We start from the raw sequence: 17,656 nt of genomic DNA on the forward strand, positions 1-17,656 counted from the left end.
AAACACCTGGCTCTTTTTGATGTTAGAAAATTAAAAATATTTAGATATATATCACTCCATTAAAACAAAACTAGTTAAATCAATTTAATGTCAAGCTTTTTTTAGGCCCAAAATGTATTTTTAAAATTATGATTTTTATATCATCATGCTTTTTTTTCTTATAAAGAAAATAGATCATGGAAAAAAATGCCTAAATGATACAATCTTTTCATGCAATCTTAGGTAAATGAAACCTCTTTTTAGTAAAATTACTTTTATTAAATGTTCAAATAATAAGCTAAAAATACTAGAAAATGAATCAAAGGATCAACATTGGCAATGAATCTTTAAAAGAAATGACCTTCTCTATTACTTTTCACTTTTAAGTCTTTACTACGTGTTTATCCTGTAGTGTCATGTCTAAACAATGTTCACTACGTTGTTATCAATGACAATAAAGACAATTTTAATTGTAAAAATACAAGTAATTGAACAGTGAATTACAATACAGTACTACGTCTATTATCACTCTACAAGCAAGATTGAAAGAGTTTTATGAAAATTGTATTTATTATCCTAAGACACGGGGTTAGCTTGGGGGCCACATGGTAGAAAAAAAACTCACATGGGCCAGACTTGAAGATTAAAGAGAAAGAGAGAGAGAGAGTGAAATAGAGAAAGACAGAGGGAACGAGAGAGACAAATAGAAAGAGAGAGAAAAGAGAAAGACAGAGGGAAAGACAGAGAGAGAGAGAGAGAGAGAGAGAGAGAGAGAGAGAGAGAGAGATTGGATAGTCACTTTATATTGTTTTACTGTTTACTTTTGTTATGAACAAAATAGTTGAGGTACAGTCAGACAAAGAGAGAGATAAAGAAAGACAAGGAAAGAGAAAAAGTAAGAATCAGAATTGAAAAAGACCAAAAGAGCGGTAAATAAAGAGACAGAGAGACGGAGAAAGAATGACAATAATTTTTCTCTTGCACTTCTCATAGCGTAATCTCGCGGGCCGGCTTGATACAGCTCGTGCGTCGCATGTATGACACCTATGTTCTAAAAGTGTAGGATAATAGGGCTGTGGGCTCGATGCCCACACCCTGAGCTCACAAATTGGCTGGCTGTAATGCGGTCACAAAATGCGGACAGTCTAAGGAAAAAGCCACCATAAGTCACCAGATCTGTCAGTAGGGTTAGGTTTAAGAAAACAGGGATGAGGGTGTCAGACAAAACTACGCCTACAGAAAGTCAATGGTGGGTAGGAAACAGGCAGACCAGGCAGAAAGACATCGTATTATGTTAGAGTAAGATGAATCCAAGGTCAAGAAAGGGACGGACTAAAGGGGTCGTCAGGGGTCTGCTGTTGCCATTCTTTTTTACAGGTTTCGTACGGGGGCTTAAAATTCTTGAAAATGCTTGAATTTTCATGTTGTATTCTCAAGGTCAGGAAAATGCTTGAAATTGTTGCCTTTGCCATGTTTCTTGGTAGTCTGACTTTATAGACCACGCAATGAATGATGAAAACGTTTAAAAAAGTGCGTGAAATGACGCCGACATGCCTGCTCAGGTGGCTTGTCATTATGGCGCTGTCATGTGAACCGTCACCGCCCCCTACTGGTGTCACCCAAGAGGACAGCTTTATTTAGAAAAACGGCTCTTTTGGCTCTGCTCCCAAATGGCTCCCCAGTTTTTTTTGTTTTTTTAATGATATATGATCAATAATAATAAAAGATTATGCACCAAATTATTTAGTAATTAGTTATTTAGTATGTTTTGCAGGGGATCCCTGAAAAACACATGAAACATAAATTGAACTATACACAGATCTAAACACAAAACAATTTTAGCTTTTTACGCACTAAACAGATATAAAGTTCAACAAACACACAAAATCTCTGAAAATGCAAAACAATAAAATAAAGATTAAAACATTAAGTCTTCACTGCTTTAAATAAATTATTAAACGCAAATACAACTATTTACAATTCTATTTTGACCAATTTATACACAGATCCTCTGAAAAACAATCAAAATTATGGATTAATATAAGTAAAACAAAAAGCAAAAGATCAGCAGTCACTAAAATTGAAATATTGAATGCACTCTGCTTCAGGCCAAATACTATCTTTAAAATGAGTCCAGATTTCGCTAATTTATCTGCCATTTATACATAGATTACTTTTTTTCTCTTTTTGTCAACTCCAATCTTACCCAACACCTATAGAGCCCTTTACCTGTTTGCGAACAACTGTAACATATCTAAGCTGTGTTCAAATAAAATGGCGGAATTCATGTCAGTTTATAGCAGCACATCGACACAAAATGATTATAGATCATAGATAGGAACAGGGCTAAATAGCACAAATTATCTGCTAACAGCAAGTTAGCGACGTTGTTTTAGTCAATAAAGCCAACCAAAAAATAGATCGGCGCTGGATTTCTTCCTTTGAAGGTACTGGAAACATTGTAAAATTGGCTTTGACAGAGCTTTTTTCTTTCTAAGATGACAAAGTCTCTCTGTCATAGTCAGGGCAGGGGGGGGGTAACATTTTGTGCAAATTTGCAATAACGCGATCGTCACGGTGACCAAGATCCTGTCATCTCTTTACCAGAAACATTGGGTCCTGAAAAGTTTGGCAAAGTTCATTCATCGTTCATGCATCCGTTCAGTTTTCTTGCGATATAAATTATAATTTTCAAGCAAAGTACCATGTGTTTATGGAATTTGTTATTTGGATATTGGAGGTATCACATATGCAAAAAAAAAAGCACCAAAGTTAAAGTTCTGCTTGAAATGCATCCTTTCACAAAAAGCCGTTTTTGTCTTAGAAACGAGTATTTTACAATGTTCAACTGTTGTTCACGAAACAGTGGTAAAAGCTAGAAACATACTTTTTTCTAATGAAAGATGAGGGTTGAAGCTTTCTCTTGATGTGTCTTATGCCTATTATCTCCAGAACTCTCACCTTAAAAACAAGTCAAAATGGCAAAAACTGGCTCGTCCTTTTCAGAGAAATGTCTGGCATTGAATGAGTTAACAACAAAGGACAGCAGTGCCTCTCAACATTTTACTTTTGCATTGAAACAAAAATAGGATTGTTGATAATGCCCAAATGTGTAATATTTGACCACTAGATGGCACTGTGTTGTCTGGAATGAGCTAGGGCCAGTGATACACATGGCGCAGCGTGGTGGCAGGATGCCGGACAAACATAGCGCCGATCTAAGCGGGGATTCTTCGGTGTAAAAAGTTTAGACCTTAAAAAAATTCCCATTGGTATTGTAATTCATTTATTTTTGCCTAGTTCAAATTACTGGATGAAAGTTTTTTTGTACCACTAGGAGGCACTTCATATTACAAGCTGTCCCCTTAAGGGCATTAAAATATTGATTGGCCCAATCTGTATTAGTTATAATTTTCTAGCTGTCTTCCCTTTAGTTTTAGTATGAATGAATAACTTGGTCACACAGTTTGGGGACTCATGATTGATATAGGTGTGACATTTACGTAAAATGTTTTTGCATGGTTTGACGAAAATAACTGGTTGATCATTATAGCATTATAGTAAAAAATAAATAATGATAAAATCGGCACTTGATGTCTTTTTTATTTCCAGTATAACGGCGTTATTTTTTCAGAAATAAGGTAATCTGACTTATTATTTTTCCGCCGTTACAACACTCTAACCATTACAGACGGTCCGAAGCGGTGCGTAACGTACATTTTTGTGCTTGTTTACATCCGTTTTTGTGTGCGTTCACGTCCATTCCTGTTTGTTTTTACATACGTTTTCGTGCGTGTTTTCGTACATTTTTGTGTGTGTTTTCCAATGTTTTCGTGTGTTTTTACGAACGTTTTTGTGCAGGCGTTTACGTACGTTTTTGTGTGTGTTTAGGTACCTTGTGGTGCATTTTTAACGTACATTTTCGTACGTGTTACAGCCGTTTTTGTGTGTGTTAAAGTACGTTTTGTCAGTTTTTACGTACATATTTGTGCGTGTTTACGTCCTTTTTTTGTGTGTTTTTTACATACGTTTTCGTGCAGGCATTTACGTACGTTTTGCGTGTATTTACTTTAGGTTCTGTGTGTGTGTTTACGTATGTTTTTTTACATGTTTATGTACGTTTTTGTGCGTGTTTTTGTGTGAGTTTATGTACATGCTGATTGTTATTTTATTATCCTGTTTACATGCTGATTGTTATTCTATCATATTGTTTACTGTTTATTTTTGTTGCGCTTCAAATGTAGGATAAATCTGTTTCTCTAGAGGTGCAATAAATATTACAAGGTTCTATAAAACAACAACCTATCGGTTCTTCTCTATTTAACTGACTCGATCACTGCTCAGACAATTTGAAATTCTTTGACATACAACAACTTATTTTTTAAGTAAAGGAAACTGTTACTTTTCCTTGTAACTAGTAACTTTTACTGTAAAGTAACTCAATTACTTACCCTGTTACTTTTGGAAGAAGTAGTGAGTAACTGCAACTAATTACTGTACTTTTTTAAAGTAAAGTGCCAAACACTGGTTATTTCTATCCTGTTTTTTATTAGTGATTACACTTGCAACCTCCAAATATCTGCAAAAGGTGAGATGAATACTTCAATTTTTATGCAATTTTGCTTTACTGGAGCATTTTGATAATGGATAGTATGTTGACTCACTGATGACGGGCACAACGTGACAAAGTTGTCGTCCTCTTAACCCGCAACGGCAATATTCCACGCGCTGTCCCTTCCATCGCAGCCAAGTTTCACCGTAACTATGCACGGCGGATGTCGTACTATCCACACAACGCGCTGAGAAGACACATACACACATGCAAAACAATCAAACGGGGAGATGACAAAACGATTTCTCGGACAAACCAGGGAAGAACTAAGGAGTCCAGAGTTCGTACGGGTGCTTGAAACCCTTGAAAATGCTTAAATTTTAATGTTGTGATTTAAAGGTCAGGAAAATGCTTGAATTTTGGCAGAAGTGCTTGAAAAGGCTTTAAATTGTTGCCATTGTTATGTTTTTGGCAGTCCGACAACAGAAAATGAATAAAAATAAAAGTGCATGAAAATGCCACTAACACTGATCTGATCTGGTGGCTTGTCATTAAGGTTTTGTCATGTGAATAGTCACCGCCCCCCCACTGGAAGCACCCAAGGGAACAACTCTATTTAGAAAACCGGCTCTTATGGCTTGGTTCACTAAGGAGAGACGGCTCCTTTGGCCCCAAAACGGCTCCTCAGATTTTTTGTTTTGTTTTAATGATATATTATCAATAATAATAAAACGTTATTCACCAAATGATTTAGTTATTAGTAATTTCATGTTTCAAGGGATCCCTGGCAAACACATGAAATCTAAACAAAAATATTCACAGATCTACAGAAAAATAGTAAAATATAAAGCAATTTTAGCTTTTTACACATTGATCAGATTTAAAGTCGGACAACAACACTAAGTCCCTGAATATGCAAAAAAAAAAGAAAAACATCATCAGTCGATTGAAAGATTGAATGCACTCTGCTCCGGAGCAATCAATATCATTTAAATGAGTCCAAAACTCAATGTGGGGAAAGCTAGTTTCCGGTATCACAATAAATCCAATTGCTAGATAGGCTATCGCGTTAGCATCTACGAGTACCCCAAAAATCTAAATTGAGCATTAAGCTCTGCAGTGTGAACGGCAGCCTCCTGGTGTCCTCAGCTACGTCCGTTGCTTTACATGAGACATAGGGCGCACTGCACAATTTGAAGAAAATCTGAGACTTTTGTGCGCCCTATGATCTTAAAAGTACGGTAGTCATCAAACTCAACAAAACCAAAAAACTTATTTTGTCCGGATCTGGGTTTCTTTCTTTGAAGGTACTAGAAAGATTGAAAAATTGGCCTTGAAAGTTCTTGAATTTGGCCATAAAATGGTGTACAAACCCTGTCAGACAGGAAGATGACAAAACGGTAGCTCGGACAAACGAGAGAGGAACAAAAGCATCTGAGGATGAGGCCATGTTGTTGTTATGAGGAAAAGGAAGAAAAACAAAAAGATGGCGTGGCTCACGGGAGGTGTCAAAGGAAGGTGACGACTTCTGGATATGAACAATGAAAAGTGCCCGCCTGGATGTCTTCCTCTCAGGCTCACCTCGGTAAAAACGAGTTCCTCTCTTGGAGCGGAGAAGCTCCACCTGACAAAACAAACAAAACCAGAAATGAAGCTAGCAAATTTCTGAATAGTTCCTGATTCGCATCACGGTGTTAAAATGGAGGGACATTAAAGCAGTGCTTCTCCATTATTTTCTGTCACTCCCCCTTCAGAAGAAGATCTTGTAATTGGGGAAGGGGCTAATGTTACGCTAATCTAGGGGGGACATATTCAAATTTAGTGATGTAGCATAATGTAACAGCTAGCCTGCTAGCTAACATACATTCTTCAGAATGAGATTTTCATATCGTAGTCAAAATGGACATGTGCCTTATAAGCCACATTGTTAAAGTCAAGTAATCATTATAAACTATGTTTACTAAAATTAATAAATATTATTTGATCACTGGGCAGCACGGCGGTGCTGTGGTTAGCGCATGTGCGGCACAATTCTGAGTTCATGAGATTGAACCTCCTGTGTGGAGTTTTGCATGTTCTCCCCCTGCTTGTGTGGGTTTCCTCCGAGCACTCCGATTTCCTCCCACATTCCAAAAACATGCATGTCAGGTTCCCGTGTTATTTTTCGATTGTTCTCAGTTATTTTCGATTGTTCTCAGCTTAGGGATGCTGCTGGAAAAGTGAATTTCCCTCCGGGGATGAATAAAGTATCTATCTATCTATCTATCTATCTATCTATCTAATTGGCCGGACCAAATTGTCCCTAGGTGTGAATGTGCTCTGCAACTGGCTGGCAACCAGTTCAAGGTGTCCCCTGCCCACTGCCCGAAGATAGCTGGGATGGGCTCCAGCACCCCCGCAACCCTACTGAGGATAAGCGGTGCAGATAATGGATGGATGGATGGTTGAGCATTTCTTGTTTCCCGTTTATGGAAGCAAGTGTGTAACTTACACTGTCCGCTAGGGAGCAGAAGAGAGCAGAAAGGACCAATAATACTATTCTGGTCATGGTCTTCGGAAGGTCTTTAAAGTTCTTCAATTTTCTGCAAGCACATAGGAGGGAAAATACAATAAATGAACGTGAATTAGTTATAAATATTAAATTTGTCCAAATATAAGACGGAGATGGGTTTAGATCAAACGTTGGAAAATAAATAACATTGTGAGTTTGAGTGTGTTTTCTTTAAGAAGTTATATGCATCGCAGCTTTTTTTGTTAGTCCTTTTAAAATTTGGTCAGAATAACAACATAAAATGTCCAATCACATTTGTATTGTTAGCAGATAATATTTATATTAATTATATTGAGGTTAAAGTGACAGTGTGTGATAATGTCAGTGCGAGTTTCATTTTAGACTCAAACTAGATTTGTGTATTACATTATATCAAACAAGCCATTACAAAATACCATACTGTTGACGGATAATTTTTCTCATTTTGAGTATAATTTCCCTATATTTTATGCTGCTTTACTAACTTTTTAACTTGACGTTTTGCAAGAGAAAAAAAAATCATAAAAATAATATTAATATAAGCTAAATCATTTTGCCTACTTGGTGGTGGGGTTCGTCGTTTCATTAAAAGTTTAAGTATGTCTTAACAATGACCAAGGTTAAAGAGTATTTCTATTTTTTCCCTACCGCACCCATCTGCCTTTATCTTACTTTTAGAATCGCTGTTCCCGGACTTGCAAAACTTTAGGAACCAAAGGAGGGGCAGGATGGTTAGAGCGTGATTTCGTGCTCGCTCCTGTGTTTTTGTTAGTGTAGCCTAAAAAAGGTAAAAGTAAGAAAAGGCCTGTTTCAAATAAAGTCCAAACGCCAACCCAAAATAAAAAATAAAAGATTGGTACTTGAGGAATCAGCTGACAGAGGCTGTGATCACGACTTTAAGCCAGGAGATGGTGGAAGAGAGTAGCAAAACGTCAAGATACCATTTTATTTTACTATATTCACGTTTTCCAATGAATGTCTTCATTAAAATCATTAGATTCACAGTATCATATTACCGTATTTTCCGCACTATAGGGCGCACCGGGTTATAGGGTGCACCCCCAAAATATAGGTTTTGGTCCTATATCTTCCATACATAAGGCGCACCGGATTATAAGGCGCTACAATGGGAACGTCGACAAAACAGTCAGATAGTTCAGTCAAACTTATTACCCCCTTAACATTCCCAAAGCTTGCAAAGACGCAAATACGTGTCGAGAACACGTGCGGATGCGGTGTCCGTACGATGTCACTCAAATGTATCGTTCCAAATATCATTCGGAAGGTTAAAGTCTTGGGATTCAAGAAATGCCAACCATTCCTTAGTTTCTATTTTCTTTTTTGCTCGCAACTTTACTGTGCGTATGACAATAAACACTTGGAATTGAAGACCCATCACAGAACATCCAGATCACTCTGAAACAAGATACTGGGAAAATATATAGCTGGAGTAGCTCACCGAAGTCGTTGCGTTCAATAATAATGTGCAACCATGGTCCTATTATATCCGTGAGTGTAGTAAATCCAGGAGAGTAAAAGATTTACAAATACAGAATGGTAAAACATGTTTCCTCTATGCCGTAGACAACCAAATCTGCTATTCACATTCATCTTTTTCGGCCAATTGCAGGCTTTGTTTTGCCCCTTTAGCCCATGCGAGCCTGTAAATGATAAAAAGGATCCGCCCCCTTTACTTCCGAATAACTTTAGCCAATAGTGATCGATTCAAATGATGATTGACACATTGGCTGGGAAATTAAACGCCGGCATATGTATCCCAGCATACACCGCGGACCACATCGCCTACGAGGAAAAATCTAATCGGCGGCTGCTTGCCTTTGTTGCGAGACATTGCGACTTAATATTGATCCATATATAAGGCGCACTGTATTATGAGGCGCATGGTCAGTTTTTGAAAAAAATAAAGGCTTTTGGTGCGCCTTATAGTGCAGAAAATACGGTAAATAATCTTTTATTTACACTGCCATCAGGTAATTAAACATTAGTAATAGCTCTTAAGTGTCTTCCCAAACGTGGTCACTAAATTTAAACATAGATTTCAACAGAATTACCCAGGAAGCTAAGTTTGGACACTAAAAGAAAATGCGCAATTCAACCGAAATAACCAGGAATCTGAGTAGTAAAGCTTGAGTGTCCCTGTAGAATGATTCGGCAACAATCGGAGGAAAAATAAACACACAATTCGAGCTATATTGCTTTGCTTCCTTTGTTGCTTTCAGGGAGGCCCCTGGCAGGAAAGGGTGGGACAAGTAGAGGGGGAGCGATGGACTCAACCATCCCCCCCACCCCACCCAGGCCCCCTCGACGCACACAAGAAGTCGTCACCCTCAGTATAGTACGAACAGTTGAGTAATCACCTACTTTGTGATCATGTTTGATTTTGGATGTAAAATGTTTACACCCCCTGTCGTTATTATTCATTTATCTCTTATTAAATCTTGTCAATTTTTAATAGGAATCTAACTATAACCCAACTATTTACTTCTCATTTATTGCAGAAACCCGAATTTCCCAACAGCATTCCTGCAAAATTCTTTCATGGGCCGAGGCAGAAATGAGGGTAAAGCAGAAAAGGAAGGAAATGTCCGCCCTATTTGCCTTTTTATTGCCTGAGGAAAAGCTCTTCAATGTATCTATTTCCTTTTCAGTGAGTATAAACATTCGCAGAGAGCAGCTGCTCAATCTCAAATGCATGGTGAGTCATAGTGAGTCATTTAGGACCAGTTGGCACTGTTTGTTACAATATAGGAAATTCATTGAAGTTCACGTTTAGAAATATGATGTACTTGTAAAGTCCAATATACTGTATTTTCCAGATTATAAGGCGCACTTTCAAAAAGAATTGTGAATTATTTTCCATTTGTTTGGTGCAATTCAAACTATAATGAAAAAAAGAAACACTAGTATTAAAAACAAATATTCATAGAACATAAACTAATAAGAATTCTGGGTTCCCCACTAAAATAAATTGATTCATTCATAAAAGGTTAAGTGTTACATTATGAGTTTCCAATTTCATATATTTTATTTTCCAGTTTATAAATCGCACCTGATCACAAGGTGCACTTGCAATTATCTGGCAACTTTTAAGTTCTTAGGTGCGCATAGTCTTGAAAATACGGTATTTGATGTAGCTTTCCTGGTATGTTAGCAGATAATCTCATCTCATCTCATTAGCTGCACCATTTATCCTCAGTAGGGTCGCGGGGGTGCTGGAGCCTATCCCAGCAATCATCGGGCAGTGGGCAGGGGACACCCTGAACTGGTTGCCAGCCAATCGCAGGGCACACAGGGACAGACAACTTGCTCGCTCATTCACACCTAGGGACAATTTGGACCGGCCAATCCACCTGAAATGCATGTCTTTGGAATGTGGGAGGAAACCGGAGTGCCCGGAGGAAACCCACGCAAGCACGGGGAGAACATACAAACTCCGCATAGTAAGTCCGGTAGCTGGATTTGAACCCACACAGGAGGTTCCCAAGACCTCAGAACTGTGCCGCACACGCACTAACCACTGCACCGCCGTGCTGCCCGAGGTTAAAGGTCAAGACACTGAATCCCTAATGCCCCCAATAAGCAGGTCGGCGCCTTGCATGGCTGCATGGCCGCTATTGGTGTGTGTGTGTGTGTGTGTGTGTGTGTGTGTGTGTGTGTGAATGGGTACGTGTGAAGCACATTGTAAAGCGCTTTGGGAGGTCTTCATTGACTTGAAAAGCGCTATATAAAAGCAGACCATTTACCATTTTTATTTAAAGTGACAGTGTGTGCTAATTCACCACTAGGGATTGTTGTCACTTGAAATGGAACAGAAGCACGGAATGACACCATACCATAAATTCGAAAGCCTAATTCAAACATTTTTTGCTTGAGCGATGATAAATTGCAGGCAGCAACAGGACATGACAGCTAAAGGAATTTCCCTCAAAGACCAGGCGAACTGAATACACTTGCAAGAGCGAATCATTGTAGTTGGTCAGAGCTGGTGGAAGTGGCTAACTTTAGCGGTTAGTGCGAGAAGCTACTAAAAAGTCCAGTAAATGATTTATTTTTTTAAGCATGAGGACCCTGAAATTAAGGCCTTGAATTGCAAAACTCTAAATGACGGTGCAGCTAACCATAGCAATACCGGCGAGCTATAGCCGGCAACCAGAGGTGGGTAATAACGAGGTACATTTATTTGAGTAAGTTTTGGGACATTTTGTACTTCTGGGATTTTTAAATCACTATAATTTTTACTTTTATTAGAGTAAAATTGTGAAGAAGAAACATTACTCTTACTCCGCTACATTAGACTACATTCCTACTTCTTTGGTTTTTCTTCCGTGTCCCCTGTGGGAGAGCCGATCTGTGTCCCAAGCTTTTAGGAGCAGCATCACACGCCTAGCAGGTGGCTATTTTAAAACAAACCGACGGGTGTGTGATTGGCCATGGAGCCTTAAGGTAAAAAGGGAAAAAAAACACTGCACATAAGCTGTGTTAATTAGGGCTGTGAATCGATTAAAATAAATTAACTAATTAATCTCAGTTTTGAAATAAATTAATTGCGAATAATCGCGATCCATTTATTAAATCCAGATTTCCTGAATGGCAATAAATATGAAAAAATATGCATGGAAAAATAACATTACATTTATTATGTCAAATTGTATAGGCCTATACCGAGTACAGTAAACGTGCATACAGACTGTAATGAAAAAGATAGATTTCATAACTCAATGTCAACCCTGTTGAACTGTATATTTGCTGTAAAGCTGTCGTAAATATTTTAACAAAACGTGGAGCAAGTAAAGGAAAAGTGCATAAAGCTTGTGGTGTCGAAGACAAATCTTCCATTAACTGTTTTGCTGTGCGGTCCCTGTATGCCCGGTGCCAAAGTCTGGTCCGCATTGCCGGCAGTAAGTCGGATTCGTTCCCGGTGAGGGTTGGACTCTGCCAGGGCTGCCCTTTGTCACCGATTCATAACTTTTATGGACAGAATTTCTAGGCGCAGCCTTAGTGGGGATGGAGTCCTGTTTGGAGGCTTCAGCATTGTGTCACTGCTTTTTGCAGATGACGTGGTGCTGTTGATTTCCTCAGGCCATGATCTTCAGCTCTCGCTGGAGCGATTCGCAGCCGAGTGTGAAACAGCCGGGATGAGGGTCAGCACCTCTAAGTCCGAGACCATGGTAGTCAGCCGGAAAAGGGTGGCATGCTCCCTCCGGGTTGGGGATGAGATCTTGCCCCAAGTGGAGGAGTTCAAGTATCTTGAGGTCTTGTTCACGAGTGAGGGTGGGATGGAACGGGAGATCGGCAGTGGAGCGTCTGCCGTCATTCGGACCCTGTACCGGTCCGTCGTGGTGAAAAGGGAGCTGAGCCGAAAGGCAAAGCTCTTGATCTACCGGTCGATCTACGTTCCTACCCTCACCTATGGTCATGAACTTTGGGTTATGACCGGAAGAACACGATCCCGGATACAAGTGGCAGAAATGAGTTTCCTCCGCAGGGTGTCTGGGTTTTCCCTTAGAGATAAGGTGAGAAGCTCAGTCGTCCGGGAGGGACTATGTGTAGAGCCACTGCTCCTCCGCATTGAGAGGAGCCAGTTGAGGTGGCTTGGGCATCTGATAAGGATGCCTCCTGAACGCCTCCCTCGAGAGGTGTTCCGGGCATGTCCCACTGGCAGGAGGCCCCAGGGGCGACCCAGGACACGCTGGAGAGACTATGTCAGCTGGCTTGGGAATGCCTCGGGATCCCCTCAGATGAGCTAGAGGAGGTGTCTGGGGATAGTGACGTCTGGGCTTCCCTTTTAAGGCTGCTGCCCCTGCGACCCGACCCCGGATAAGCGGAAGATAATTGATGGATGGATGGATGGACCAATTTTTACTTTTAGTTGAGTCTTGTTATTCTTTAGTAACTGTACTTTAACTGAAGTAAAATATTTGGCTACTCTACCCACCTCTGCCCGCAACCAAGAGGCCAACATGAGTGGGAATATTGGAAAAATAAGTTCTAGATGCCCGAATGACTGACTCGGCGACCATCAAATGCAGGAGTGGGCCCAGCTGTTTGCCGTTACTGGCTGTTAAGTGCTAAAAGCACCACTGGGACAAGCAACCTTGACAAAGTAGGTGGCTTACTTGAGTGGCTAGCAAGAAAATAAAATGGACAGTTAAGCAAAGGAAAACCAGAATTTGATTTACAGAACTCAGCTGTAAAGGTGAGTGACACAGGACAAAGCATGAGCAGCTAACAATAACAATACGCTAACGTGTAGCCACCCGGAGCTACCCGGAGCTATCCGGCTTCAACGCCGCTAAACAGAGACACGAAAGCCGGGGGGAATCGGAGAGGAGGCGGACTTGCTAACACGAGGTGGTGTATCCCTGGATTTTCACAAAGAAAAGTTTTCCATCTGCCGCAGGGATGTCGAACTTTTGGACTGGCGTGACGTCATCCACTCCGCTACAAGCACCCCTAGGGCATCATGTTAATCTGTTAATAAACAACGGGGTAGACTGCTGGAAGTGTGAATTTCCCTACGGGGATGAATAAAGTATCTATCTATCTATCTAATAGCAGCTAGCGCCGAGCTTTAGCCTTCAGCCCAGTGGGTAACATGAGTGGCTAGAGATGGCAACAGTGGGGAAATGTAGAAAATGTCTGAATCACAATTCTCGGCAACGTCCCGTTGAGAGCCCAGCTGTGGAAGACGAATAACACTGAAGGACGAAGCAAGCATTATCTATATGGAGCAGCTAACAATAATAGTGGATAGCCATGGCCTGCAATCAAGTAGCTACCATTAATGGCTAATGGAATGAGTGAGAAAATAAAGAAGATAGCTGAACCACAGGACTCAGCAACCATTAGATGAAGTGCTCAGTTGTGGAAGGTGAGTAACACTGGAGCACAATGTTATGGTAAATCATTATTTAAAAAAATAATCGATTGACTAATTAAATTGAAGAGTCGAGTTTATTCTTTTCAAACTTGTCTTACCTTTTTATGGAGCACCTCATTTATTTTTAGATAATCATATCAGAAAAACGAATGAAAACCCCTTTTTTTAGGTAATATGAAGGGGTTTGCTAAACACAACTTTAAGTGAATGGTTTTTCTGTTTTTAATCGTTCAATATACTTGAATCAAGATACACACATTCTCGGATTTATGGAGTTTTCTTTCACTAATCATTTACAGAATAAACTTGAATAGAACACAAAACAAGAAAAAGATAATAAAACTGGGGAGAATTGTCAAGGCAACCATTGCTCATTCATGCGAGATAACACCTCACCCCCAGTTGCGACCAAATAATTAAATCACTGTAATTGAATTAGAACATAGTATTCAATGCACATGGTCGGACAATGTTACTTTTTTTGACATGGTAAAACGGAATTCTAATCCAACTTTGAACGCTCTACAACAACAACATTTATTTACGCAAAGCAGCTAACAATAACAACAGTGGTGAGCTACAGCCTGCAGTGGGTAACATGAGTGGCTGAAGAAGGAAACAGTGGAAATGAGATCCAGACACTTTAGTGACGGGCTCTCTGTGACCATCACTTGCAGGCCTCATGTGCGGAAGGTAGTTCGCCTTTAAGTGCTAAAAGCAACACCGGGACAAACTACTTTCGTAAAATGGTTCATTTGGGCTTCCATTGCCGAATGGCCACCAAAAATATGTAAGATTCCTCAAGTTGTGTGCATCATGCTGTAAATGATTTAGTAGATAGGTAGATAGATAGATAGATAGATAGATAGATAGATAGATAGATAGATAGATAGATAGATAGATAGATAGATAGATAGATAGATAGATAGATAGATAGATAGATAGATAGATAGATAGATAGATAGATAGATAGATAGATAGATAGATAGATAGATAGATAGATAGATAGATAGATAGATAGATAGATAGATAGATAGATAGATAGATAGATAGATAGATAGATAGATAGATAGATAGATAGATAGATAGATAGATAGATAGATAGATAGATAGATAGATAGATAGATACTTTATTCATCCCCTGAGGGAAATTCACAGTAATTAGTAATTAGTGATCTTATATGTTTTGCAGGTGATCCCAGCAAAACATATCAAATAAAAATTAAGATATTCACAGATTTACACAAAGAACAGATTTGAAGTTGAACAACAACACATAGTCCCGGTATCTGCAAAACTGAAATGTAAATTGAAAATATTAACTCTTTAGAATATTTACAATTCTATTTCAACCAACTTGATGCTCTAAAAAGCACACAAAAATATGAATTAAAATAAAACCAAAACATCAGCAGTCTCAAAGGTTACAGGATTGAACGCACTTATCTTTGGAGAAATTATTATCATTAAAAAGAGTCAAAATTTGACTCATTTTCTGCTTTTTACACATAAAGTACTTTCTTTCTTTTTTGCCTTCCGTATTGAACTTCATTATTACTAACATCTATAAAGCCATTTCCCTGTTTGTAAAAAAGTGTGTCTTATTTAAGTTGCGCTTGGATTGTACAAGCAAAATGGCAGAATTCATGTCAGTTTATAGCAACCCATTGGCGCAAAAAGATCATAGGTATTAGATAGGAACAGCTCCAAATAGCACAAAGTATGTGCTTGCAGCAAGTAAGTGACTTTATTTTAGTCATCAAAGTCGGCACTGGATTTCTTGCTTTGAAGATACTGGAAAAATTGGACTTAAAATTGCTTGAAAAGTGCTCAAATTTCGCCATGATAACGATGTACGAACCCTGTGTGTAATATAATTACCATTTTTTTCAACCCGAATTAAATCTTACATGTGTAATTTTGGAATATATTGTGTTTTACTGAAAAAAATGATGCATTTATACACCACTAGGGGCGGCTAAATAATTCACACGGGGGCTTTTCGGGTACAAAAGCAGTACGCAACAAGCCATTGCCATTCAAAGGGTTAAACGCAAAAATGTACGTTTCACCCCCTTACCCCCAAGTTTGTGTTGTTAGTGAACGTACCGTCTGATCCGCTAATCTCGGGAAAGTTTTCATTGGGTGGTTCCTGCTTGGTCAACCTCTCGGCTTAACTTGAGTCACAGAAAACTCGACTGAGTTTCTATCCAGGCGCACGTGCACATTTGAAAAGTGACCACCAAAATAAGATCTGTGTGTTCTTTCTTTTCCCGGCACACACTCGTGAAAAAAAGAGACTACAGTGCCTTGCCCACGGGCCGCATCTTTGACTCCTGTGTTCTATAGGATTGAGGTTATGCAGCCTGCGGGCTGGATCAGGCCTGCCAAGGGTTTTAATCCGGCCCTAAACGCAAAGAAAAGCCCAAGAGAAAAACGAACTGCACTTAAATATGTTCATTTGATGTCGCCAAAGCTAGCCGCCACACAAAAAGCAACTGGAGCTGTGTTTCTCGCTCTCTCGCTTACTCTTTATTTTCCGTTCTCTCTCTCTCTTCCTTTCTATCTTTCTTTCTCTCTTTCCTTTTTTCCTTTTTTTTCTTTTTTTTTGTATCTCTGTCTCGCTTTTTTATCTCCTTTTTCTCGATTCTCTCTCTCTCAATTCATCTTTTATTTATTAATTTATTTATCTCTGTCTCTCTCTCATTTTGTTCCTTTCTTTTCTCTCGTTCTCTTTATTCTCACTTTCTCTCTCTTTCTTACTCTCACTTTCTTTCTATCTCTTTCTTTAACTCTTCTTTTTTGTCTTTCTCTCCCCTTTTTCTTACTCTCTCTCCATCTCTTTTTCTCCTTTGCTCTTTCTTTTTCCTAACTTTCTCTTTCTTTCATTTAAGTCAACATTGGATCATTCACAAATCATCCCGGAGCAGTTGACTGAGCTGAGGCCAATATTTTTGCAACACCTACTTTTCAGTTTTCCGTTGTATATATATTATAGATAGTTCAAATAATTTGGTTCAACTTCACGATTGTGTCTCACGTATTGTTGATTCTTGGAAAACATGTTCACCTTTTTAGCTTCAAATTTTTCGATGTTTAGGAATTTGACGGATCTCGGTATTGGCTTTTTTTGTCAACGAGCCAATTGTTAAGACTCATGCAGCCGAAACTCTCTCTCTCTACTCCTACTGCTCCCCTCCTCTCCTCTATTCTGCTACCCACACCGCACCTTCTTATTGGAGAAGTGACCTGGGGCTGAGCCGCTGAAGCAGAAGAGAGCAGCAACTCGGCTAACTTGTCCCGACATGCCTTTGTCCGTGATAGGAAAGCTTTTTTGCGATTTAAGGATAGCATAAAAAGTGTAGATAACTTGTTTCAGAGAGGTATGCTCAGGTGGAAACTAATAAATTAGCTATTTTCATAACATTAGTTTGTAAATCAAGTGTTTCTGTTTGTGATTGAGAGAGAGAGCATAAAAAGCACACTAATTTTGAAGGCTGACTGATTAGCTGTTACCATAACATTACTTCGTCAATCTGGCTCTAAAACAGGAGTGCCCCAGCTTTTCCATTTACAAGCTCCGTTGAAATGCCGTTGCACTATTTGTTTAAAGTAATTAAAATCACGTTGATTGTATTGTATTTTGTCTACTTGGGGTGTTGTAAAAAGTTTCAGGAAGCTATTTATGTTATTA

General features: G+C 39.2%; 1 protein-coding gene across 2 annotated transcripts in view; it reads right to left on the reverse strand.

Moving 5' to 3' along the window:
- The window catches only part of plat (plasminogen activator, tissue), a 110,360-nt gene that overhangs the window by 83,113 nt on the left and 9,591 nt on the right, over positions 1–17,656 (reverse strand). The window contains exons 2-4 of one of the 2 annotated variants that reach the window (XM_088335720.1): positions 7,023–7,113; positions 6,113–6,155; positions 4,644–4,778 (exon numbers count right to left, since the gene is read on the reverse strand). In XM_088335720.1, coding sequence (XP_088191846.1) covers positions 4,644–4,778; positions 6,113–6,155; positions 7,023–7,079 — 235 coding nt within the window. In that variant the 5' untranslated portion in view covers positions 7,080–7,113. Of the gene's footprint in view, positions 1–4,643; positions 4,779–6,031; positions 6,156–7,022; positions 7,114–17,656 lie in introns of both variants that reach the window. The other variant, XM_088335719.1, reaches the window with a different exon arrangement.

This window comes from Urocampus carinirostris, chromosome 5, assembly GCF_059441175.1.
Source record: "Urocampus carinirostris isolate Australia breed hairy pipefish chromosome 5, RoL_Ucar_1.0, whole genome shotgun sequence".
Taxonomy (NCBI): Eukaryota; Metazoa; Chordata; class Actinopteri; order Syngnathiformes; family Syngnathidae; genus Urocampus; species Urocampus carinirostris.